The 27,715-nt window shown below is 39.0% G+C and overlaps 1 protein-coding gene across 1 annotated transcript in view; it reads right to left on the bottom strand.

The window, feature by feature from the left end:
- The window catches only part of LOC104477431 (uncharacterized), a 124,926-nt gene that overhangs the window by 96,197 nt on the left and 1,014 nt on the right, over nt 1-27,715 (bottom strand). Inside the window, exons 2-3 of the mRNA XM_086741480.1 lie at nt 26,230-26,469; nt 13,144-13,407 (exon numbers count right to left, since the gene is read on the bottom strand). Coding sequence (XP_086597606.1) covers nt 13,144-13,407; nt 26,230-26,469 — 504 coding nt within the window. The remainder of the gene's footprint in view (nt 1-13,143; nt 13,408-26,229; nt 26,470-27,715) is intronic.

Raw genomic sequence — 27,715 nt, 5'->3', positions numbered from 1 at the left:
ACTCCAGGCAGGTCATTTTTTTTCCCCTCCATCCTAGTTATAAATAGGTGGTTAGTTCTCTTTTACCTTACAGAAGTGTTAGGATGGTAAACGAAGAGAAGACTTCAGATATTGTAGTGCTGGAAATAACAACTGAATAGATGCAAAGCAGAGGAAAAAAAGTAGAAATAAAGAAATAAGACACACAAGAAGAATGACAGTGAAGGGTATTTTAAACACCCCAGGATGTGTTCTTGAGAAGAGAAGGAATTTCGGTTTTTTGTATGGGTATGGTTGTGGGTCAAGAATGAGGCCCAGAGATCCAAAGTACTCACGTTTTCTAACCAATGTTTACTCAAGTAGTGTGTCCCACAAACTCCTGAAAAGCAGTGACCTGTGAAGTGAGAAAAAATGTACTGCCATACCACAGGAAGCGGTGGTGTGATGGAAATAAAGGTCTGTATTACACTTCTTAATGTACAGTGCATGAAGGATAAGACAAAAATATAATAAATGATTTTTTTTTCAGTAACTTCCATTTCCCCTCAGTAAAAGACAGTCAAGTGTACTTAAAATCACAGTACACACACTGTACTGATCAGCTCCTACCTTTTATAGTTGTAGATATACAATATACACATATATAGTGTCACAGCTTTCAGTCTGTGTGTTTGTATATATACCTATGGATAACTTTCTATTTCTTACTTTCTATATATATAAACATGTATAGGTGTATATATGCTGAGCTTTCATAGTGTATCAAGTATTTCCAGGTATTTACGTCATGTGGGGTAAAAGAAGAGGTCTATGAAATCAGTGATACTGCATAAAATACAGCTGCTGGATATGTCATGTGTGCACATTCAATATAAGCATGCCATATATGTGATACATGTATGAACCCATAAATACATATTAAAATATAAGCATACCTTTGTAAAGATGGTTACTGTGGTTTTCTTTGTTGTTCTTTTTTTTTTTTAATTTTGGCTCACTGAAATGGGTTTTCAAATAGCTTTGCTGAAATAATGAAGACTTTGACAATGTTTTTGGAGACAAATGAATAAAGCAGTAATTACCTTGGCCAAAAAAAAAAAAAACCAACCACAATAAAAGGAATAAAGAAAACATTCTAAAAAAAATATTCTCCATTTAAGAAATGGGAGGGAGAAGTTTGTTATTTAATCACGACATGCTCTTTTTATATTTTATTTGTAAGATTCTGAATGCTCTTTTCTTTCTGTACTAGTGAGCTCATTACTTTAATTCCTCATAGATTTCTCTGAACAATTTTTGCTAAGTAAAAACACAATGTAATTCTTCAATGGCTGTAACAGTAAGAAGCTGCTCAAATTAAAGATCAATAAAAAGTACAGAAAAAATCTGTATGAAAATAAATAAATAAAGGAGAAGATGGCAAATGCTTGCAATTAGACAGGATGAAAAATCTAAAAAGAAATTAAATTTAGTTGTAATACATTTCCCATTCTTTTCTTCATGAAAATTACTACTGAAGTGGTTTTTTTTCTGTAATTTAAATGTTAAGCTGCCAGATGTGTGTCTCATGCTTGAAGAGTTGAAGCTTTGCATTATTTAGCATATTAAGATTCACAGAATTTAAAAAAGGGCTCCTTTATTGCCTGGAGGTTCTAATTAAGTAAACCTTAGCCTGGTACATTTAAAACTTGCAATACAAGAGATTTTGCTTCCTTTTTTTTTCTCTGCAGCCAAGTCTCATCAATATAATAAATATGGAAAATACTTAAGATGATATAATTTTTCTTTGGCTTGAGGAATTAAACCTATCTATTATTTTAAGAAGTTTTTAATAGAGGCCAGCAATCAGAAAGACATTTAAAGATGCCAGCCTACTTTTTAATCATAGGAATTCCTCTTAGTTAGTGTGGGGAAATGTGTCTTATAAAACTGAGCTATGTAGAAATTGTTTCTTCCACATGCACAAAACAAGGCAGTTCTGAGAAAGAAACAAGAATCACACAGTTCTTTATTATTAAAGTGCATTTTACTTTTTTATAACTTGTTATAATTGACCACAGAAAACTAATAAAATATTAATTAGCTGCGCTATCAACAATTTGTTCATTGAAGGAGTTGGGGATGGCTGCATCAGAAACTGTAATAACACAGAAATTCCTTTGACATACAGTACCCATAAATCATACCTTAAATGCAGTTATTTTTGCCATTTTAGAAAATGTCAAAGGTGTCAACTTTATCCAGATATAGCACTTAGCAGTGACTATTTTAGTAAATTGACTCAAAATGTATTTTTTTTTTTTCCCCAACAGGGGAACATAATACCATTCATGACAAAAATGAACAATTTGAGGAGGACAAAATAGCATCAAATAAGAATGATTACAGACACATATCACAGCTATGATAAAGGTACAATGACAGGTGTAAACTGTCTGTTAATAGGTTTATTTGGAAGTCAACAAACATAACACAAGAGTAGGAAAATGTGATTACACGAGGGCCTGGAAAATACAATAAAATTCTTAATCCAATGCTATAAATCTGTGATCAGGTATTAACAAGAAGTTCAGCAGAATAGTATTCATGCTGCACATTTGTATAAGAAGAACAGGAAAAATGGTGGGCATTTTTTCCCCCAGCATTGTGGAATGGGCATGATAAAATTAATGCCTGGATTTGGGAAAATATTCTGGACCTTGGCAATGCTGAGAGCACTTATTTCTTGGTGACATTAGGTCCCAACAAAACAGTTTAGATGCTACATAGCTCACACCTGCTATGAGATACAAAGAAAGTATCACCTGTACCAAGTCCCCGAGTTCATCTGGGACCTACATTTTTAAAAGAGGTTAGGAAGAACTTGGAAACTAAATGTTAGCACTACTCCATTACTTTTCTCAGCATCAGCATTCTTGGGCCAATAGCTGAGAGTAGTAGTACGGCCTTTAATAATGGGAGTCTTACAGCTTCTTAACCCTTGTAGAGTACAATGTAACCTTTTTTATCTGCTATGTTCAGTCTGGAAGTTGTCCTCTTTGGTTATGTCTTCCATAACAAGTACTGTGGTGCAACAGGAGTAGATCTGTAGAATGAAATGAGCAATTTGGAGACACCACTAATGGGGACCCCCCTGTGCTGAAGAGTCTATGTCAGACTAGCTCTAGTCTGGTCCTGGGAAATGATGGCCCATTAATACCCAATACACACACATAAAGCACATCCAGTTGCTTAGCTTCACTCTAAAGGAGCCCAGTGCTTGTCCTCTGAGATCAGTCTGCAATGCAACCAGAGAGCAGCAACTCAGGCAGGGCATTTGCTTCAAAAGTGCCCTAAAAACCTAAACACTAATGTAGATACATCCTTTGTGAACTGGGATCAGAGAGGGGTGGGAAACAGATTCTCCATGATGCGAAACTTTCAGAGGCTGCATATAGAGCTGATACTGTGAAATTTTGTTGTATTCGGGGGGAAGGGGAAAAAGAGAAAATTTAAAATATTTTTTAAAAATATGTACAAAAAGAAACAGCACAGCTAGGAAATTACTTCACATTGGTTTGGTAAGAAATACTTCTGACTCACATGCAGGCAAAATAGAGAAGGATGAAATTCACTCCCTTCTGATGGCTGCAATCTCTTTCAGTCAGGAGGAAAGGATTTCAGAGTGGTGTCATCCAGGAGTGGGGCAGCAGACAAAGAAATCACCAGCTTGGTTAAATTACAGCAGGGAAACAGCAAATAACATGAAAATCCTATCTGGACTCCCTTCATAGTAATACTCCAGCCTGTGGGAAACCAAACTGCATGGTAAGAGTCGGAAAAGAGAAAAGTTTTGATTACACGGATTGCACAACTGTAAGCAGAAGCTGAATTCGATCCTATTGGCAAGAATGTACCCAATCCTTTACACAGTCCTGCTCAGAGGAGGAAAAGACCAGTGGAAAAAGAGGAGGTTCAGCAGTCTGAGGCTCTGCCTGTAGGAAAAATGAAGGGCAAGCAATCTTCATTTTAAAACATCATTTTGTTCCCTTTAAAGTGACACCTATGAGGAACTACCAATAAGAACAGCTTTGGGTTTTTTGGTTTAGGTAATTATTTTTGCATCTGCATATGACTGTTATATAAAAGGAAGTAGCAAGTCAGGAGGACTGCACCTCATGGCAGTATGAGAAATACTGCAAGGAAGGCTCACCAGTTTTCATGAAATTGTTTCAGAAGCAGCTGTGAGCATAAGTATAATCCTCTCAGTGAAACCGTTTCTTACCTATACAAGGATGTTTTAACAAATGAAAAGCTTTCTTTCCAAAGATAATGATAAACTTGGAATGAAGTTGTCTCTATGTTTGGTATTTTGATATAGAGGGGATATCATAATATTTTCTGAATAAATTTCTGAGTATTATCTGCTAGTTTACTAACTCCTCGGTTAGGCTAATACATCTTTGCTTGGGTATTATTTCAGTTTGAAATGTTTTTTGATGTCATGAAAGGACACAATTCACTTCCCAATGTTTTTCAATAGATGCAGAGAGGGTTTTGAATTTAAGATCTTAAATGTGATAAATATTTAATACCTAATACTCAATACTCACTTTATTTTAGAAGATAGACATTGAGCAAAAGAATCCATCTGAGGTGGAAGGTTTGAAAATCAGGGCCTAAAAATTTGTCATGGATGAGTCACAGAAAGGTGACAGAGCAGAGAGTTGAAGGAACAACAGAAATGGTGTCAAACTCAAAAATGGGCAGAACGAAAGCTGCTTGTAACACGCTGAATAAAAATATTTATGAGAAATATTTTACATGCTTCCAGGGTTTTTACTGTGGTACATACAAAACTGGGGGCTTTGAAAAAAATAAATCAGGCTTCATATGAGAGGAAGGCAGGGGAGCAGCTGCTTGCTGGGATGAGCGTTGGTGAGGAAGAAAATGCAGGCACTGTTGAAGCTCCAAATTAAACATCAGTTACAGTATAAATCCTAGTTTATATGTGGTTTTGCAAAAATTGTCTGAGGATTTCAAAATGAAGCTTTTTTCCCCTCTCTAGTTCTGAGTGCAGATATTGAGTTTAGTGGTTACACTACTGACAGTGTTCCATTACAGAAAAACTATGCTTTAGTGATGTGCCTTTTGAAACCCAAGTTTTGCATTAAATTAACATGTAATAGATTTAGCAAGTATTGGAAATTGAGCTAATCAAGAACAACTTCTGTTGTCTTGTGAATAAAAATAAGCAAAAACATTTTTCACCTAATTCAAATCCATGGATGCTTTTGGAGATCTGCTTGTAGTTCAGGTAGGCTCCCTGTTATACAAGATCTGGTTTTAAAATCTTCAGTAGGTTACGTATTATCTCTTAGAGGATACTGAGTCAGATAACCTGAGGATGCAAAACAATGCCCTTTGAATCCAACCTTGCTTTGATAAAACTTGTCACAATTCAGTACCTTTCAAAATCAGGCCACTTCTCTAACTGCATCATTTCAAGGTATTTGTAGGACACTCTTGAACTGAAAATATGGGCTCTAAAATGCTTCGGAAATGGATCTCTGCCAAACTCCACATAAATAATTTGAATAAAAATTCAACATGGTAGTTTTAGACCTAGATAAGCATTAGTGATGGAGGTAGGGGAAAAGGGGGAGAAGGAATAGCTGTCTGCCTGCACAACTGATGACTGGGTTTTGAGACATACATTCTAAAGGGGGAAACATCCAAATGTTAGCAAGGAAAAGAAATCAGCAAAAAGTTTAAAAAGTAGCCAAAAGCAAATGTCAAATACCATTAAATTTTGTTTAAAACCCACTTTTGTTCATGCAAGTTACTCACGTTTCAGATACCATGAGTGTTCTAAGCTGCTTTGCACAACTAATGTTGAGCAAATAAATTAAATTAGCTTCAAAGTAGATTTCACAAACATAAAAGTTGGAAAAAAAATACTAAGCTAGGGCTGTGATTACATTCTTGAAAGGACCAGTATCTAGAAAAAAACACGTTAATGAAGTGTTGGTCTTATTAGGAGAACCCCTGAAAGACTGGAATTTTTTATTACTTTTTTTCTGTAACATGCTTAGCCTTGCTGCACCAACATCATTTAACAAAAATTGACACCAGCTCTGTATTGTACTTCTTATGCATCTATGACAGTCAACATCAATACTCAGCATTTATGAATCCTGACTAAGCAATGCCATACTAGCTCCTGCCTCTATTTGTGCCTGCTCAACATGAGATATTAAACAAATGTACCTAGAATAGCAGGTGCATAGTCCTAGCCTTCTTGGGCAGTCAACAGAGAAGGACAGCTCCAAATAAATGTTTTTTTAACTACATTTGATATGTTGCTGTAAGAGGAAAGCTGGCATGTCATTTGGCTTCAGATCAGCATCCAAAATTCTGCTGCATAATTTTGGGGAGCCCACAGACTTGAAGACAATTGCAAACTACTCTTTACACAGATAAGAGGTAGCTATCAGACCTCAGGTAGCTGTCTCTTACCTAATATTATTCAGTTCAGTGTCTAAATATGACCTATTATAGCCTTCTGTTACAGAAGGAGAATCACTCTCAAAAGGAGCGATTAATTTATTTTCACTTGCACTTTTAGCTCTTTCTACATACCAGGGGCATGAGAATCATCTTTCTGTAAAATGAAAGCTGGTCATCATCTTGTTTGTGGTGGGTGGGAGAGTCACGAGCACTGGGGATGACTGTAGATCTCAGGTCAGCTCCCGATGCCCTCTCTGCCACCTCAGCTACTCAATCTACCTTTCTATCCTAATAGTCTGTACTGTGACTAGGAAAGCTGTCTGGCACCTGGGGCACATGCAAGGACAAAGGTGAGTGCGGGCAGCAGCAGTTTCTGTGCCTGTGCAGCTATTTTCCTATCGTGGGACAGAGAGCACAATTCACTACTCAGGTTATTAAGTGAGGATGGCTGCCTATGACCTTGATACCATCAGATCCCTATCCTGTGGTAAATCTGCCTCTGGCTGTCAGGGTGGTGTCTGAGTTTAGAAGAGCACCTAGGGGTTGTGTTACTCAGTTCTCAGACATGTATGTTTTACCTGGGACTGAAAAAAAAAAACCAAAACAAACCAAAACAACAACAACAAAAAAAAACCCACAAAAAAAAACCAAACCAAACCAAAACAACAACAACAACAACAAAAAAAAAAAAAACAAAAAAAAAACCAAACAAAAACCAATGCAAATTGCAAGGCTTTGCCTTCAAAAAAAACTCCACATCCTAGAAGTAAATGCTACCTGATGTTAACACAAACAGGCACTCTTACATAATTTAGCTCAGCACAATTAACAAAGGATATTGCTATTAACATGCTGCAGGAAGAAAAAGTACTTCCCAAGCACCTAACAGCAACATGTTGTGATCCATGGATATAAATGACCAAATAAAATGAAAGGATGTAAAAATGTCACGGAAACACCAGCCGTAATCTAATGTTGTCAGTGCACTCCACGCACACCTTGTAATTACTAACACATTTGGCCTACAAATACTTTTTAGACAGAGGAGCCCACCACTTCTGTACCTTTTTCGCCTGAGCTACTTTTGATCCCTCACAATTGATTTAAACTCTTCCATCGCTTCCTTTGCCTAGTGAAATAATGATGAGATGATATCACGGAGCAAGGGGGAAGGGAGATGAGGGTATTTACACACATGCCAAGCAGATCTATTTGCAAACTTTCAGTAAGTTAAGTAACACAATAAAAGTCCTAACCTGCTGGAAGCATTTTAAGCTCTTCTCTTTTCCTCCCAGCTTCTTCTGACACACTCACTTCTCCTCCTTTTGTGGCATTAAACTGCTTTTCCACTTCCTTTACAACAGTGGGAATACTTCCCTTATGGGTGTCAAGATCTTTTGGGGAGGTCAGAGGTTGCCCTGCAGAGGAAATGACAAGCTGTGAAATGTAAAAGAACAATTCCTTCCACATGTTTCCTTGCTCCGGGAGCAGTAAGGGGTTGTCGGCTAGCATCATGACGGGATGGGCCAGGCCTTTGCCTAGCAGTCCTGTCAAAACTAATTTACAATTAAAGACCTGCGCAACTGTTTAAAGCTTTACAACTCTGGCGAGTTTCAAGAACTGCTGAAGCCAAGTGGTACAAACCAACCTTGTTTTTAACAGCCAGGCAGGCATTCAGACAGAAGGAAGACAGACTGAAAAACGTTCTAAGTTGTACAGTAACCAGATAAATTGTATACCTGAAAATGATCTTTCTATATAGTATTTATTTCCATTATAAGCTCATCGTTCGGGATTTGAAAAAATTTCAGCTGCTCTAACTTTCCTCATGGTTGATATGAGCCACTTCTGCTGCTGTTAGGCAGCATATCTTCTAGGGAAAGGGAAAAATAAAGTTCAAGAAAAAAAAAAGAGCTACTTGTTCACTTAAAAAAAATAAGTGTCCTTAAAAATCATACTTGGACAGTTGTGTTTCTTTTTTCTTTACACTCCCAAAATATAGTAGAGCAGGGGAGAATGAAGGACAAGCAAACTTTCTGGAAAGAAAGTGCTACAGACACACAGAAAATCTGTATGTAGGTGTTTAGTCCAAAGACAGCTGAGGTACTGGGAGTCTTTCTACATGACAGATCTACCCAGGAGAACGGTAGCAACAAACATCTCTGCTAGACCAGATACTGGGAGCACTGTAGTCATGCTAACACAACACTCCACTCAGGTTAATACAGACTGTGTCACAGCTCTGCTATAGCAAGATCATTCTGCTGCTGGGACCCAACTAGCCTGGCTACCTTCGAACACTTTCCTTGAAAATCTTGGCTGATAACACTTCTCCTCCAATACAGCCAGGCTAAGCAGAACTCCCATCTTGATTTCGCACTGTAGTGCTTGAGCTAACTCCTGCTTAAAAAGTTAAAAAGATGTACAATTTCTCATAACTGCTCATAATCCTCCTCAGCCACTCTTCCACCTTCTCCCTTGTAAGCACCCTTTTTAGGTCTTGAATGCACATCATCATATGCTAGAACAGTGCTGATTGTAACTTCAGGATTTCAAACTGGCCAATATTGAAGACATATGAGTAAGTCACTAGAATGAAAAAGGTTTTCCTTTGGTTCTACAAAGTACAGAGGACAAAATAATCCCTGGCTTTTGACTTGCTTATTTTATTTGATCACCATTTCCAATGGGCACAAATAGGTGTTTGCATGTCAAGTTAGAGGAATAGCACAGACAGAAGAACAAGTATTTGGAAAAATGTTCCCTACAAGTGTAGAGTAACACTTCCCAAATGAGCCTGAGTCTGACCTAAAAGTCTTTGAACTTGAGAACAAATACACAAGTGCTGTCCAGCTACTTTCCTGAGGATCAAAGAGCTGCCACTTTCAAAAAAGACTGAGTTACACCGACATTTTGCAGGTGTAAATCCCCTCCTCTTCTACAGACACTAAAATTAAAGGAGATCTTGCTGTGGATTTCACAGTGAGAAGAGTGCCCTCTTGAAGAATTTGTATATTTAGTGTTTTATATGGAGATTCACATATCTGAAGTTTTCATACATTTAGAAGACTGGGTTCTTTAGATCCAAGCCTATCAAGGCAACATTTCTAGTAGTTGCATCAAATTTTCCTGCCTTATGCTACTTCTGTTAGAGTTGTTACCACCTTCTACACAACTATGGCTAATGAATTCCACAGAGAAATTGTCATTTATTTATTAACAGGGACTGTTAATCCTTTACTGGGGCAACAGATCAGCAACAGAGGCTTTTCTTAAAAAAAGCAAAGGATGGTGGTCATGAAAGCAGATTTCTTCTTCCATGAATCTCTAATGGAATACCACTTTAAAAGAATAGAGAGAAGATATGGTTTGGACTAAGAGACACACTAGTTCTGATGATGTGCATCTGTGACCTATGAAGGAGGTAGAATGGGAGGTATTAGGTTGCATTCCCCTGCATTGTACTCTGGAAGAGAGATCCCATGCAGCAGGGAAGAGCTGTATCTAGCCCAACACAGAGCAGTGGTTTAAAAGACTAATATAGCCTGGAGTTAATGAAAATAATATGAAGGTTCTGTCTTAAACTTCTAAAACAAAGACAAATTTGAAGTGAAGGTTAAAACACCATCTCCTAACCTGCTCTATTTTGCTTATACATTGCAGCACCACATATGGTATCGATATGTAAGATCACTCACTATTTAGACTACTGCAGTAGAGTGAGCTACAGAGCACCAGTCTTCATTTAGACTGTTCTTGCTTTCTCTGGTTTGTGTCTCAACCTTAATGTCACTTTAACAGAGCTTTCTTTTCCCCCTGCTTTTGGTGGTTTAACAGATATAATACAGTATTTATAGAGCATATCAATGTGCGACAGCTTGCCACAGATCATAAACACATTTTTCTGTTGGAAATGTTGAAGTCGTGATTTTCGCCACGTGATCTCCAGTTCCCTAAGGTTTGCTCCTTTAATTGTAAATAGCCAGAAAGTCATCAAGCTAGCGTTTAATAAACTTTTAATTTGAAATGGATTACCACATGTTGTGTTTGTTTACCCATTATTAAATCTCTTAGCAACATATCACCAGCAGAAACAGCATACTGTAGCACTGCATAGATACATTAAAAAACAAACCCATGGGGGATATTAGCAGCTAATAATATCTTTAAAGAAGGCTCCAAGAAAAATAAATAAATATAAACAATATTAAAAATTACTCCTAGAAATTTTGTTAGTGTCAATCTCTTTGGCATGGAAATTACAGATCTTCCATGATCAGCTTATCAGCATATTTCAGAGGTCTGCACGCATAAAGGACGTACACTAATGCTGTCAGTTCTTATAAATATATCTTTCTGGACTTTCTCAAACTGAGCATCACGAGTTTTTCCATGTGTTTCCAGAAGCATGACCTATTTAGTTGCACCCTGTATGTCTACGTGTGTGCCTGTGTGCATGTGAAGACTGACAGTAGGACGAAATAATGGCAAGTTTGATTTATTAAGAGCTTAGCCATAACTCTTCAGCATTGAGAAAAACTGGCTGCAACTCTACCTTTTGGATCTGCTATTCATGGCTTCGTGCTGCATCTAGAAGCACCTTAGCAGATATGTTGAATATATATGGCAACAAAAAGGACCTTACTCCTCAATAAAATGTATGTCTACACCTCTGTGCTTCTGGTATCAGGGTGGTTATATAAAAGCCCTTTGATCACAGTGCAGTTGCCGCTTAGCCTAGAAATGTCACAGAGCAACCCTCGTTTTCTTTATCTTCTAAACCATCACTCACTGCTTGAAAAATACTTCTACTAGCCTCTTTTCATGTTATAGTTTCAACCTGAGCTGCCCATTCACTACGCTAGATGATTATTGCTTATCTGATCTCCTTCTTTCCCTCCAATATCTTCCTCTTTCTCCTCCCATGCCTTCCACAGTGCATCATTGCTGCTGTTCTCAAATGCCCGAGGAACATCTGTCCTGAGGAGCTAAATCTCTGTTTCAGATCTGCACATAATGTTCACACAGACACTACAACCTGTGGGTTGGCTGCTTCCTCCAGTTCATTAAACAAGAGGGAATATAGGAATATGTGTATTCCTACTATAACACATGTTGGACCAATATCTGAATGAGGAAAACCTAGCTTAACAAGAACAATGATAACTAGCCTAAATTTGAATGAAACAATGAGTTGCTCCAACAAAAGTCTGAATATAAACATGAAAGTTTGAACCTTGTAATCCAGATTGTTCAACCTTCTCTGAGATACCATTCTCTTCAGCAATGCACGAATACATGAGAAGTTCAGGTTGCAAATGAAGGTGGATATCACTCTTATTTTGCTTATCTGAATCCTGTGGTAGCTTAATTATCTATAAGAAAAAAAAATATACACACACATAGGCAGTTCAGTGTTTCACAAAGCCAGAATATACTTGTCACTATTTGTGAACTCTAGAAATCCAAGATGCTGCTATGAGGATTTTCGGAAGTTCCTGTTTCTCTGTACTCTTTTCACTACAGTTTTCCCTCATATCAGTTTCCCATGTACATCTTCACCATGCTTATAGAATAAAGCAGACATCCCAGTAAGTGGGAGAGACTGACAATCCAAATTCAGAATCATCTGACTATAAATATAAATATAAATTCCCTGGATCATTAAATCATCCTAGCTTATGCATTGAGTTGAAAGACTAATTTTGCAGCTTTGAGGTCTCTCCCTGTCCGCCTTAATCTCAACCAAATTTGACTCTTCTGTTCTTTTTTTACCATAGCTCTATTAATGTTGTTTCTGACTCTCTCCTACCACATCTTAGGTATATTTTGGGTATAAATTCTTATATCTCTATAAGATTCTGAAGTTATTTTCACTTTCTTTTGCTCTTGGTAGACCCAAAAAAAAAGAAAATTGCCTGAAAACCATCACTACAAGAAAATGAATAACTACACTTTCTAGTAAGTAAACTCATATTTCAAAATTAAGATTATTTCAGAATTCATATTTTTTGGTACATGTTTTTTCCTGAGCCAGACATGACTATAAAAGAGGTATAAGTTTGACATCCTGTTAGGATTCTGAATGAAGGAAAGTATCTCAGCTACTATGAAACTCTTAATTTGCAAGTCCAGAAACAAAGCATCCACTAAGGAGTTATTAATTCAGGCCCATTTTCAGCAAAGACATACAAAAATGTCACATCTGGATTATCTGAAAAAACTCTTCAAAAGTAAGGTTCCCACCACAGCAGAGCCTTGCTTGCTAGCTGGGGATCCCAGTCATAAAAACACAACAATATAATAAACAACATTATTTTATTTTGTAGCTATGTGAAAGCACCTCTGAGTTTCACTAAAACTGTGGAGGAAATTAACATGAACTAGTGGCAGGCTTAAACTCAGAATTTCAACTTTTGATACAATTTCTTGATTCAATTACTCAGCACCCCAAACAATATATTGATATTTGAAATAATTCTAAAATTTGGTTGTAAAAAAGCACACTAATTTCATGTAAAAGTTGGAGACATGTGATTTTCATTTTTTTTATATGCCTACTAGGTAGGCTGATAAACTGCTTTTTGGAAAGACAGTATTGATTTTAAGGCTGACAGAAGGAAAGTGGAATCTGTTATGAGAAATCAACAGGTCTAATTTTTTTTTAACACAAACCTGAAAGTAGAGATTGCATAACCAATGATCCAAGTCTTGAGAAATAAAATTTTCAATTTTTTTGAATCGGTCAACTTTGAAGTCGTAATGGCCTCTGAGGAAAGGACATTTAAATTTTCCCTCCAAAGCATTAAAATTGTTGTCACACAGGGGAAAAGCTCCCCATCCCACTTCTCGATCAATCCAAGTAGAGGTCCCACGGAGAAGGAAGAGTTCAAAGAGAAGGACCATGCCTGGCTTCACAGCTTTTCTAGGTGGTAGAACCTAGCAAAGGAGGAAAAGAAAAGATTAGTTATAAAAACATCACAAGGGAACCAGCTTTCTTTTATCATATAAAGCTCTAAACAAACTTCATACTTTTGAACCAATTTTGCACGTTAAAACAATTAACAACTCTTCTCTTTGCACCAAATCATGTATTTAAACAATTTTTCACTCTGACAGAAAACACTGTGCTTTTTTTTTCATGCTAATTTGGGGATTTCTATTTTCCATTTCTGAAAATGTTCATTTTCTGTCTTTATTTACCAGTGGTGGAAAAACATTGCCACTAGAAAACTTTAAAACAGAGTAACAAATCAACTTGGGAATCTGGGGTGTCCCTGTGAGGCCGTACTGAGTTCTTCTTGCACCAACTTTGGAGAGTTCATCCAAATACCCAGTGAGAATACTTCCAGCCTTGCTCCTCACAAAGTCATAAAATCTTCTCCACCCAGTTCTGGGAATGATATTGGTACACAATAGCCTTCCTCTATCAAATTAAAGCAGGGAAACTCTTCTTCCAAAGTATGCAAACCTCAGGGTAGGGTCAAAAAGGATTTTTTGGTAGCAAACTTCCAGCATACCAAAGACTGGCAAATACTATTTACACTTTTCATAAAATAGCTAGAAATATTCTTCTGAGCAGCCTGGAGCTGTGGAAGAGGGCTTCCAATTCCTTAGGGCTCTGAAACAATTGTTCCCATGGCAAAGACTTGAAAAACAGGGGTGAAGAAACACCCTGAAGTAATGAATTTACATAAATCCCTCTGTAAGGTTTGCTGTGTGAAGCAATGCAAGGTCATGGAGAAGAGAGTAGAGAAGGAAGCAAGGCAAAGACAAAGCAAAATAAATCTGGTCCTATGCCACAACTTTAACTGTTTTATTTAGTTAACATCAGGGTTGACCCAGGCCCTGCTGAACAGCTCTAACATATTCAAATGGGCAAATAAAACAAAAACAATACAAAAGCTAGAATGCTGGAGTGTGACTACCATCATACCTAGCTAACAGCTTTGAAAGGTAGTCATATGGGGACAAGGGGAACAAATACATCAGCTACACCTCTCGCACAGCAAAACATCTGCTTCAACACTGCTCCTATACTTTCTTCTAGATTATAGAGACTTGGGACTGCCCAATCTCTTAAATACACTAGCTTGCATGCTTCTCCAACAGAGATCTTGTTCTGTTATTTGAATGTTTTCTACTTTCTATTGTTCCCATTTCAGGCCTCAACGTTCATAGCAGCATATGCCTTGGTACATTTGCCTTGCAGGGACTCCTGCTCAACCTTACCTTGCCTTCCTGTCAAGGTAGAGAAAGCAGCTTTTACTGAAGCAGCTAAGGGATTTATCCATATCAATATCTGCTATGTTAGAAGATGATACATGTTCATAGTTGTGCTGTGTTCTATAATTTTTTGAAGAGACTAATATAAATTATTGTTTTAGTAATATGCCTTCCTGCTTCAAGTTATATATTGTGATCAGATAGTGACAAGAGAGAGGAAGTCATTTCAGGAAATCTTTTAAAACTATAAATATTGTCATTATTATGTAGGTGTACTTTGTATTAATTATGTAAATATATTCTAAGACTTAGTGTGGGCTTAAAATGAAACAGAAGCATCTGTTGAAAAATGCCATAACCCTGTGGCAGCTGCTATTAAACCATTAACAGTATCAGGTTTCATTTAAACCAGATTTACCATTTTCTATAACAGCCCGTGGGAAAGCTAAAAACATTAGGCACAAATTACTGACAAAAGAGATCCTTAATCAAGCCATACATTTCATTTGGCTAGCTGGGTGCTAGATAGTAACCTCTGTGCTACAAATTAAAGATGGTGGTTACAAGGCTGTGATCAAAGACAATTACCTGCATTATTGAACAATCCCAAAGCACACGCAGCTGAAATCACTGCTGTATCACAACATCCCTCTTGGTTTCGCCCTTGTTTCCCAGACTTACTCTTTTGTTTAGAATAACTTCACAGCACACTGTCTTCTGCCAGCCTGCCTACAAACAGACAGTGGTCAAGCAGTTGGTGTAAGGGTAATTGTGACTACTAAAAATTCATTTATTTGTTTCCTGCTCACAGCTATTCTTCACTTGCTATAAGCTCCCATCCTGGATCTAGATTGCAAACTCAGTCTTTGGGACCAGGAGCATCCCTTTGCTTACAGTTACAGGAGCTGGATGTTTATGCCATATCATGATCCAAACACACAATGACAAAACGTATAATAAGAAAAATAAGGATTTTGTCACACACCTGTGTGCTACAAAGCCTGAGGCTGTAATATTCATTCTGAGAATCCTCACGCACGAACACTGGGTGTCTGACCCAGGTAGGACAGTGTCACACATCTCAGCATACACAGCCAAATAAAACACACCTACCAAGTAAGAAATTTCTTTCTGTTGAATCTGTACAAAAATCCTGCCCAAGTCTCTGCCTGTTACATGCATTCACGCAGGTGCCTGTGAGCCTTCATTTCCACCCTGACGGCTGCCGGAAGCATGATTACTACAGAGGAATTGTCCTTTAGGAAGGGACAGCCAGCCTGAAGCAGGAGACTTTCAAAAAGGAGCCAGGTCCCCTCAACAGCCCCACACTAAACCTATTCCCATCACCGCAGTGAACATGCACCTCCATCACAGCCTGCTGTTGCACTGCCACAGGGCCAGACAGCCCTGGGAGGGAGCTCGGTGTTGTGCCACCTGCCCTTTCATTAGCCTCCTCCTAGGTAGCAAGCCTGAGAGCAGGGACTTGGGGCATGGCCAGCATAACCTGTGGGCATAGGTGCACAATGGCATTTAGGCATGTATCTCCTATTGAAATCCACTTTCCTTGAGTGTTTGCATGCCTCTGTGGGCTTGGGCAGTTGTGCTCAGGTATGGGGCAGGACACAGCTCAGGTGGTTAGAGGAGGAGGGGAATCAGTAATTGTTCTCTCTCATCAGTGACCCAGGACCCTGGGAGGAAATGGGGAGGGGTGCTTTCTGGAGCTATGGGAGAAGATGCATCTGCAGAGCCTGGCACAGAGCAGTGCCTGGGATGGGCAAGGCATAGGCAGATTTAACTGACCAGTTTGTTTTCATGGACTGCTTTGTTTCTGAAAAAAAAAAAAAAAAAAAAAAAAACAATTAAGCAGTTATATTTTCTCTACTACTGGCAACCTCTTCTGAGACACCAGTTGGTAAGTTAGTCCACAAGGTTGTACCAACACTGTTGATGCTCAAAGAGAGTGTGCTACATAAATACAATTTTCTGAGTCTACTCCCTAACACCTTAGCTCAGTTTCTCCTTGCTTGAGTAAAATTTCCATTGAGGTCCTTTTACAGTGCTATGAAAGTACCCAGCACCCACTTTTTACTGGTGTAATTTCTTTTGCAAAGAGAGATGCAGCAGAGAATAAATAATGCTTGTGTGTGCCTGCACAGGCACAAGTGATTCTTCTTAGTCTGCAGTTAACAGTATTGAATTTAATTGAATTAAATCATAGTGAACTAAAATTATCTCTTGCCACTATTTCTGAATTCAACTGTTTTATATCAGTTTTATTGTAATATATCTTACTTCCCCATATGCCACCATAATTTCAGCAAAGAAATCGTTTACTCTAGAGATAGAATGAATTCTATTTGAATATCTCAATAAACAGATCCAGTGTGAGGATTTGGGGGTTTTTGTCTGACTTACTCTTGCGCTTTAACCTTGTCAGAGAAGAAATAAACCTTTGCTTCTCTCGTCTGCACCTTCAAATGTTTTCAATTTAGAAGAAAAAGAACAAAAATTGCGTTACTTAATTCACACAACACAAAAATTTGACCACTAAACATGCAAAATCCAAATGGATTAAAATGAATTAGAATATGCAAAGGCAATTCAATGTTTACTTATACAGAAGAATCTTGCAAAACACCATATAAATTAATGGCTCATCATTTCTGATTATGAAAACTGCACAAATGAACCTCACTGGTGTAAAACATGGGCAGAAAACCTTTTAAATAGGAAGCAGTTCCCATCAAACTATTAACAAACAATAAATTACTTCACTATGTAAAATGAATAGTGCTAGAGATGAGGCTGTTCTTGCCAAAATAATGACCACATTTCAAGCCTTCCCTGTTTATGTGTAAGGCCAGCATACAGGCAGATGGAAGGGCATTCTTGGGAAGTGTTTATGTAACTTTGAAATTTATAAAAGGCCAGAGTGGAGGGAACAGAAACACGAACTGAGGTAAAAAATAAAATATCATGTTATTAGGGTTTTCCAAAAGTCCTATCTATCATCAGAATGTCCTGGAGTAGCTGGAAACTTACTTCCCCAGCTTTCCATCGCTACCTGTCTGTGAACAGGTATCTTTATACAAAATAACACACAAATCAAAGGAGGACTCTGCAATGCACTATCATTCCTTTCCAAAATATATGTATTTGTTTTCTATTTTCTGGAAAAGAGAACAGATCTTTCAAGCTTGCCATAGGTCAAACAACTCCCTGACTCCTCTTCCTGCAGCTTGCAGATTTTCTTAAACCTTTATGTACTACTACCATCTTTCCCATGACCCAGTATCCCAGCTTCCCTGATTGTAGGGGAGTATGAGTGAGAAGTGGTCGTTGCATGGCACAACACACAAGCTCGGTATGGTGAATGAGCCACACAGAGCACAGGGCAGCAGAGTCTGCAAGGAGTGAATTTATTCACCGCTCTCAGTCCTGCAGCTGTGGCAGTAAGCAGGATTTCTCATGATACCTCACGCCCCAGCACCTTCCCAGAGCTTCACAGAGTGTCCCAATGGAAACACCTCCTGCCTTCTCCCATGTTGTCAGAGCAGCAAGGATTCCCTGCCGCCTCCCTTTCCTCTAGGAGAGATAACTCACGGCGTAGTTAACTCCCACAGCATCACATGCAGCACGACTACCTTACACCAGAGGACCAGAATCTGGCCTTTTATCTGCCCAAATACAGGGGAATAATGTCTGCATTCTGTGAGCTTTAGCCTCTGCATCTGTTGCTAATTGTCCTGGCACATCTGCTACTAATTTCTTTCTGTTCTTTGACCAGCAGGGAGTAGTAACGTATGGTACAGCCAGCTCTAGCCTCCCCTAGCATTTCTGGTGATATACCGCTGGCCTGGGTGGATTCTGACCTCATCTTGCAAGGGGAGAAATTGTCTTTGTAAGAGGAAAACAGGAACCTCAGTTCCTTCTCCTGCCACACTCGTCGTTTATTCATTCTGAGATTGATTCTCAGAACATGAGTTTCCAAGGATAACGCAGGGTACCGACACAAAACAGCAGAGTTGATTTCTTTTGTGTCAAGAGGACACATAATTTGCTCAGAAACCACTCAGAGCCGAGGAGTCTCATGAAGACATGGCTCATTTGGCACACAGGCTTGAGTCGCACAGCAGTGCTGCTCTACCTGCGCCGGGGTCCAGTGAGGGAGTAGGCAGCTTTCCTCTCCTTTCTGCTCCACCAGCTGCTCCATCTCAGGTCTCTTTCCTGATGCTGTTCTGGATTCCTCATCAGGCCTTGCATAGAACACCATCGCCTTCCTCCATAAGCTTCAGTTCAGCCAGGGACACAACAATGTGGAGTTCACTCTCCTGCAGTATTTCCTAGATGGTCCAGACCTGGTCAGGCTCTGCTGTCTTTCCAGGCACTCAGCTATCACGCCTCCAGTGAAAAAACAGGAAGATCAACTCCTGATAACAAATCTCCTTTTCCTTGTGTGCTCTGCTTAAAAATTGCATGCTTAAATAGGATCATTTTTCGTTCTTTTGTAGCATGAATTACTCTTCTCATTTCTGTAGCACAGCTTTGCAACCAACCTGCTCATCTTGAGTTCACATATAACTATTTTAAATGCGAAATGCTTCAAAATTAAGTATTTAAGAAAAAAAAAATTATCTTCTGAGGGTATTTTGCTGGCTCCCACAACTTGCAGATATGGACTAAAACAGAGCTTAAGCCCCTGGGGTCCTTCACGGGCTCCAAGTGGATCTCTGCTCCTCCATGGACCTCCATGGGCTGCAGGGGGGACAACCTGCTTTACCATGGTCATCACCACAGGCTGCAGGGGAATCTCAGCCAGAAGCCGAATTACTCCTCCCCCTCCTTCTGAACTGACCTTGGTGTCTGCAGCCGTTCCTCTCACAAGAAATTCTTCGCAATTGGCAGGCAGACGCCTCTCAGATTCTCTTCACATCTCCCCTCCACTTCTTGTGGCTGGGCTGGGCCAAGTCAGGCCCAGTCGGCTGCCCGGTGGGAGGCCAGAGGGTGAGGGCCGCAAGGCCCACAAGGCTCGTGCCTCCCCCTCTCTGCCCCTTCTCCAGCTTCTTCACATCTTCTCTCTTTTTTTTCTTTTTCCTGTTTTCCCCTTCTTAAATACGTTATCGCAGAGGCATTATCACAGAACATTCTGCTACCAATTGGCTCAACCTTGGCCAGCAGTGGGTCTGCCCTAGGCCCGGCCGAGTCCACTGGGCAAAGGGGAACAACCTCTAGCAGCTTCTTACAGAAGCTGCCACCGTAGTCCCCTTTCACTAAGTAAAACCAGAACTATCTGCTATATTTTCGAACACAGACCACATACCTTACCCTTGTTAGATATGGCACATTATAATGTCGGCCATATTTCTGAGGTCTTTGGGCAGTATACACTGGTCTAAGCTGAAGGAGTATGCGTGGTATGCTCCAGCGGGTGTTTCCAAGAACTCCTCCACCAGAGCACAATGACTAGACAACATGTAAAAAGTAACTCAAGTTAATTATCAAAAGCAAAACCTAGGATAAGTAGTAAGAATTTGCTTATGCAAATCAATTGCATAATGATAAAGGTGGTAGAGGCAATAGATTCTAATATGCAATGGCTTTGTAATATCAGCATACCAGACTTAATGAATCACTTCAAGTCTTCACTCAGTGTTGGAAATGGAGCTTTCCACATTGGGAAAGTCCATCTATGGGCAGCAAAGGTCTGCAGAGAAACCACCTGGCTGCAGGTTGTGGGTGGAACAGGATCTATGCACAGCACAGCACTGGGCCAAAGGAAGTCTTTCTACTGGATCTATGTCAAGGAGAAAGACTCGAGGCTTTCTGGGGAGAAGAGCACTACTGAGGGGCTAGCAGCCAGCCCAAGCAGCGTGGAGCCCTTGGCCCCATGATTTAAGCAGCACCCAGTCCAAGGGCTGCTCACAGCATGCCACACAGGTCTGTCCCCACGATAACACAGTGGCACAACACAGCCAGAAAAGAATTGTTCTGAAAACATGCGTTTTGAGGAGCAGTCGCAAAAAGGCATTTAACAAATAGCAGTGAGAGACCAAAACCCCAAACAAATTCAGATAAACAAAACAGAAGCAGTAATAAGTATGTGTTTCTACTGTGTAGAAAAAAACATCAAACCTGCAGTCTTCAAATAGATACAAGCATCTCTCTAAGCTTGGTTCTTGCATTTACCAAAAGGTTCACATAGCACCTTATCATCCCAACTACAAATAATTGCATCCAGGGAAAATTTAAGTGGCTCTCATTTTGAAAGTCCTCTGGCACTGCCAAGCATTATTACTTCCTATCTTTTTTCATAGTGTATCAAACTCTTATGTTATGTCCTATAAAGTGTCCTAGAGCTAAATGTTCTTCATCTGCACCAGCATTTCGCTCAAGAATAAAATAAGGAGGGGGAGAAAAAAAAGTTTGTGCTCTACTTTTCTTAATGATACCTTGTTTTGTAATTACTAAAAGCATCACAGTCCTTAGACAGCTGCTGACATACAAAAAATAAGGTCCTTGAAACTGTTTGTTTCATCATATTTTAAGAATTAATACCTTAGGTCATGTTAATCAGTTTCTGATATATGTAGTTTTCAAAATGCCCTTCAGGGAGGAAAATGCTGGAAATGACTAATAACAACAAAGATATGAACTTTATTCATTATATAGCTAACTCCAAATGTGAACATTACCAAAGTACTTTGCCATCTTAAGTATTTAGGAAGCCTTAAATAAAAAAATAAATCCACCTCATTCAGTGAAATAGAACATCCTCTTTCTCCAACAAAAAGAGTCCAAATTTATTAATTTTGTAGCTATATTTTAAAATGAGTGTCAGCCCCTGCTAGATGACTGTATGATAAGTGTCCTGAAACTTCAGGAAAAGGCACTAAATTTTTCACAGCATTTGTGTTTCATTTTCAGTGTAATAAAAATATGGTGCCCTTTTAATAATGAATAATAGATCTCCTGGTATGATTTACATGTGTGGATTAAATGTCATGTTTGAAAAGTTGCTGGTTTATACATATTGAATTTCCCTCAAGTAAAACAAAATTGTACCTAGCTACTGTTATAATACTGCTAGTACAGTGCCACTCTGATACATAAATATTAAACAGTTGATAACTCTTTAAAAATCTACACATATGTGAACTGTTCTCTCAGCAACAGTGGCTTTATATATGCATATGAACTGACCTAGTGCTATCCCAAGTTCCAGGTACGTTGGGGAAAATGTGTAGCACCAGTGCTCACATACTTCTGGAGCTCACTGGTTTTTGCTGAAGGGCCAATTTTGGAAGGCTGGCACAGAATAAGGACCGATGCCAAACAGGTGCAGCAGGATCGGGGTTAAATAGCAACCTGGGGAGCACAACATTGACATGATTGTTCCTGTTTCACCTCAACAGTGCTGGAATCATATCCCAGGTGATGGATAGCTTAATGAAGGTTTTTTTAAACGTCACTCATTGGCTTATAGTGCTCTTCACAATAGCTGAAAAATTCCTATTTGAACTTCTCTTTCTGAACAAAAACTCACTCCCTAATATGCAATATTTTTTCTGGAAAAGCATTCCAGAAATATTCATTATTTATTGTAAATATCTGAAATATGAACATCTTCCTTAAAAGTTCCTTCTCTTAGTAGGTGAAACGTGGTGTAAAACAAAATATTTTAGTCCTGATGATTGAAATCATAGCTGAAAACTTTTTTTCTTTTAAAGAGAGAAGCATTTTAGCCACACTCCAATTTTTATTCCATTGAAGTCAATGAATATTTTGACTCTGAAAAGTGAGGATTTGTTCTTATTGTTGTACTTGTTTCATACTATTTTAATGTTTACTGGACTAACTTAAGAAAAGTTGACAAAAAAAAAAGCAGCAAATCACAATTTTTCTTTTTGTAAGCAAAACTGAACTCATTTGTGCTCTTCAAGTCATCACTAGGCTGAAAAATGTCATCTGGACTTGCTAACACTGGGACATGGATCCTGTGGAGTAATAAGACACTGCTTTAAATACACTGTGAACGAAAACTGTTTACTGACTACTTAGGTCTTACCTATGCTAGGACCTTAGCCACCATGAGACAGCAATAAGGAAATTATACTAGTAAAATCACAGAATCATAGAATGGTTAGGGTTGGAAGGGACCTTCAAAGGTCATCTAGTCCAACCTCCCTGCAAGGAGCAGGGACATGCCCAACTAGATCAGGTTGCTCAGAGCCCCATCCAGCCTGGCCTTGAATGTTTCCAGGGATGGTGCTTCCACCACCTCTCTGGGCAACCTGTTCCAGTGTTCTACAACTTTCATTGTAAAAAAAATTTTTCCTAATATCCAATCTAAAACTACCTCCCTCTATTTTAAAACCATTACCCCTCGTCTTATCACAGCAGGCCCTACTGAACAGTCTTTCCCCATCTTTCTTGTAGGCCCCCTTGAGGTACTGGAAGACTGCTATCAGGTCTCCCTGGAGCCTCCTCTTCTCCTCGGTCTACTGTAAAGATGATGCAGTCACATCTGTGCAGCTGCTGCCAAGGACAATCTAATTGCGTAACTGCCTTACAAGATGCACAGTAAACATCTCATCTCCTTTCTTATCCTTTCCTTACTCAACTTTCATTCCAGACCTGAGAAAAATCAGGTAGTGCAAGAGTATACTGAAATTTTAAGAACAAAGCTTCTTTACCGCCAGAGTTAACCTACTGCATTTTTTGAATATCAGCCTGGGTTCACTTTCAGTTTGTGTTATCATGTAGCTGAAGCTTCAAAATAGCTCTTGCTTCACCGAAACCACTCAACACTAACCCATCTAAGTCTACAGTCCCCTTGCACAAACTAAATATATTAAAATGTCCTTGAAATGCTGGGTCTAAAGCAAGTCCCCTTCAGATCATGCTGTTAGTTGCTTCTCCTGAAGATGTAGAGTAATTTAAAACAGCAATTGTATTTTATCACAATCCAAAGCATTCATATGTGTTTTATCCAGCATAATTTAAGGGAAAAAAAAAACCTACTTGTGTGACTCTCTGGCCTTACTGAAATCCAAATAAAATTCAACGGGAGCTATTAGGGAGGCACTGTCTAATATGTAGTCAGAGGTTATTGGGGGAGGTAGGTTGACAAACTAAAAAGGAGGATAGTGAAGGAGGGGAAAGAAGGGAAGCTGGCAAGCTGGAGCAAAGAACATTGATTAATGAACAAAAAACATTTTTGAAAGGTCGGGTGCGCAAGTCAGACTAGCCCTGAGGCAGATCTAACTTACATGACCAGCACTTTCTGTACGCAGCAGGTAACCCATGCTGACACCAACTTTGTCGACATGACAGGGTTATTATTTTTGGAAGGATGTAGTGTTCTGGAACAATTTCTCTAATATATTAGTTAAAACTAAGCTTTCCTTCAATATCAAGCATGCCTGTCTTCATTTTCACCATGTTTACACTGAACTCCTACCATTATTCCAGCCATTGAAAACAAAAGCTTATTCTTCATTTGTAAGCACTTGTATTTCCCCCACTGTAATATATCCCAGGGCAGAAGTGCTGTATTTAAGAGTGTGTTCAAACCCAGATGCTCAGCTGGAGCCCACCTCACTGCTTACGCTACGTTTTTCAGTAGATGCTAACCATCCGAAATCTAAAATTTGCCTCATATCGGCACAGATCTTAAGGGTTTCTTTTGAAAAATACCTTAAGGTTATGGGCCAATATCAAGGTGGAAGAACAGAAAGGTAGAATCAGAGCACAACACCTACATCTTCAAAATGAGCTAGCTGATGGAAGAGGTTCCCTAAAATTACGACATTAAGCTTTTGCTGTCTGTTACACAGTAATGAAGACAGAATCATCAGAACGTCATTTCAATCTGACTTCTCCTCCTGGTCCTGCATTTTAAGTGGACTTGCCTGGTGAACCAATGGACTGGTTCAGTAGACTAAAAATGAAGTTTGGTGAAGATACTAATTAAATGTGCTCTGTGAGACTCAAGGAGGACTTTAAAGCAAACTCTGGAAAAGTGGTAAAACTACCAAGCATTTCTCTCAGACCTTTGGATAAAGTATAATAGCTATCTCTAAGCAGTTACTGAGGTGTCCGCACAACACAGTAGAAACTAATAGAAAGACAAGTACGTGGACTTTGTACATACTCCTCATAAATCCATATCAGGAGTTCCTTTGTGTTGAGGAGCAGCTGGACAAAAGACAGGTCAATCTGAACTAGCTCTTGCTTGGTACTGAGAACAGGGGACATTCCTCAGGTAGGAGCCAAAGCAGCAGGCAAGACCGAGGAGAAACATGATGCTGAAAGCAAGAGGCAGGGCATGCCAGAGTCGTTCAGTTGTACTGCCGGTAGTCTTCTTTCAATGAAGCCTGAGGGCTTTGTCTTCAAGGCAGTAAGCAGGATGCGTGCACACTGCCTAGGGAGGAATCCCACCTCAGTGATTCTCTGATAAATACATGTATTTGTTTTAACGCCATATGACAGTTACATTCACAATTTCCCTCTCTATATACATGATTCTTTTCATACCAACAGCTGTATTTACAGACACTGTTCGTTATCCATTACAGATTATAAACAATTAAAAAGCAGAAAATGTGACTTAGCAGCACTTTATATATCACAAACCCAACAGATGAAATGACCTATCTGCAAGTAACTGAAAGCATCAGTGCTGTACATAACGGTTGCTTTATCTGAAAGCTCTTTGGGACAGGGACTATCCATCTGTTCTGTATCTGCATGACACTTTGCATAGTGGAAGGGATGGAGGAGGAAATCTATCGTTCAGGTCATACTGCAAAATAAATAATTCAAAATGGAAAAGATTCTTTTTCTCATTCTACCGATGTCTTATAATACACACACAAACAAAAAAAAAAAAAAAACAAAACATGAAGAGAGATGGTGGTTGTTTTTCAAACCATAAAGAAGCTTTCATGTGCCAGAGAGTTTATCTGAGACCAGTGTTTCAACCAGCACTAGGCATTAGCTACAACAGTGAGCAACTGACACACAACAATCCTGCCACGCACAGCATGCTTAGGCAGGAAAATATGTGTGCCTCAGTCGCAAAAGACAGAATAGAGCCTCAAGTGTTTGGGCTCCTTCCAAAATAATCCAAATGCTGCTTTTTTGGCAAATGGGGGTCAATGGAGCTAAAAACTCACAGAAGGATTTGGGCATTCATGTGTTTATATACACCCACTCGTTCATTTATTATTCTAAAGCTACTTTAAAGAAATCAAATTACATAGCTGACAAGCTGCATAGATAAGAGAGAATAAAAGTAAAATTTAAAATTAGCTGACAACACTATATGATGTAGTGTATACTTGGCACTTTTAGAGTGAGTGATGAGGGTTAACCTAGGGGAAAAAAAAATTGCCCCTTCCTAAATTGCACCTTAAATTATTAAATGAATTATGAACATGATGGAATGCATTAAATATATAAGCCTGAAGGAGAAAGAGCGGATGTGTTTTAACTTCCAAAGCAAAGGCAGCATATTTAAGAAGTGTTGCTTACTGTCCAGATACGTTGTCCAAAGTAGATTTCAGTGTTGTAAAAGTTTCCATCATGACTAACAGGCAATGTTGTCCTGGCCTGAGGCTGCTCCGTCAGCTTGGGCCACTCCAGCAAACCACCACCTAAGCGGCTGAGAACAGAAACTTTGAGGGTGTAGAGGCCTTTAGGGATCTTATCTTTGACTCCCCTCAGGCATTTGATGTGAATTTCTATCGGCTGTGGTATCTTGGAGCAGTCAACCTAGGAAGAAGGCTCTGAGTTACTGACCTGGGTTGAGCTGACTTTAACCATACAATTAGCAAGAACAAATTTCTTCAAGAAAATAACTACCGAAAAGCAGACAACACGCTTCTTGTTAAACCTGCAATTATCTATTGCTAACTGAGGATCTGCAATTAGGGAGGTCAAAAGTCATAGAGATGACAGATAAAAAAAATAATACAAATACTACTAATAAAATGTATGGCATCCTTGGAGGGAAGGTGGGGCTGTTGAAGTATGACACCAGAAGCCATTAGTCTGCAATAATAAGGCAGAATTAACTGGAAAACAACACCTTCAAAAAATACAGCATGCTTTGCAAGACAGGCACAATACGTGATGTGATGAGCAGGCTGCAGGCACAGAGTGAAAGACAGGGCAGGCCATGTTTTTATGCTAATTATTAGCCTTGCCAAAGCTATTAGTGCTGTGTAATATGCAGACTATCCTTTCACCTTCTGATTATCATATAATCAGAATCTATTAAAAGTAGTAATCAAAGTGCAACACGTGTAGAGTTTAATAACAACTCCCTACAGGCACCTTTATTCCAAGTCCAGACAAAAGGAAACATCTGCTGCTTGCTGTTGACAAGATGTTGTCTGAGTTACAGAATGTTTAGTATGGAATAAATGCTGTGCCTCAGAAATGCCTTTCTGGTTCTTTCTTTGCTTGGTTGCTCAGCTTACAGCACGGAGGTTGGCAGAGGGGAACAGTCACAGCAGTATGATCCTTACAAGTCTTGCCTGAGTAAAGGCGTAGGGTCTGTCCCACTAACACCAGTGGATACTTCAGTGCTGCCCAAATGCAATCTGCAGGGTCAGGCATGTACAGAGAATCCCAGTTTGGCTCCAGTGTTGAATTTAGTGGACAAAATTACTTCTGCAATAACTAATTATTTAGTGCTTCAAATCAGCAATGCTATTTTTTTATTCCCCACTGAATAAATTTCTTCCATTATTTTGACAAAACACTAGTGCTAGGTCCTCTTCTTTGATTGCAATGTGATACAAGAACCCATGCCACACTTCAGAATCAAATAGCTACCTTGACTACTAGGTTTAGTAGTCTCACAGTTTAAGCCTACAGTAGCTAATAATCTCTTCTTTAATCCTGTCTTGGATTTATTTTGGAAGAGATAGCATATTTCCATATAGATAGAAAGCTTCTGGAATTAAATTAAGCAGTTAAATAAACAGTTGAATTTGTTAAACTTCTTTTGTTT

The sequence above is a fragment of the Chlamydotis macqueenii genome, chromosome 2 (assembly GCF_036417535.1).
Source record: "Chlamydotis macqueenii isolate bChlMac1 chromosome 2, bChlMac1.mat, whole genome shotgun sequence".
In the NCBI taxonomy this organism is placed as follows: Eukaryota; Metazoa; Chordata; class Aves; order Otidiformes; family Otididae; genus Chlamydotis; species Chlamydotis macqueenii.
Note: the sequence above shows the minus strand (reverse complement) of the source record. Positions and strands in the feature narration are given on the sequence as shown.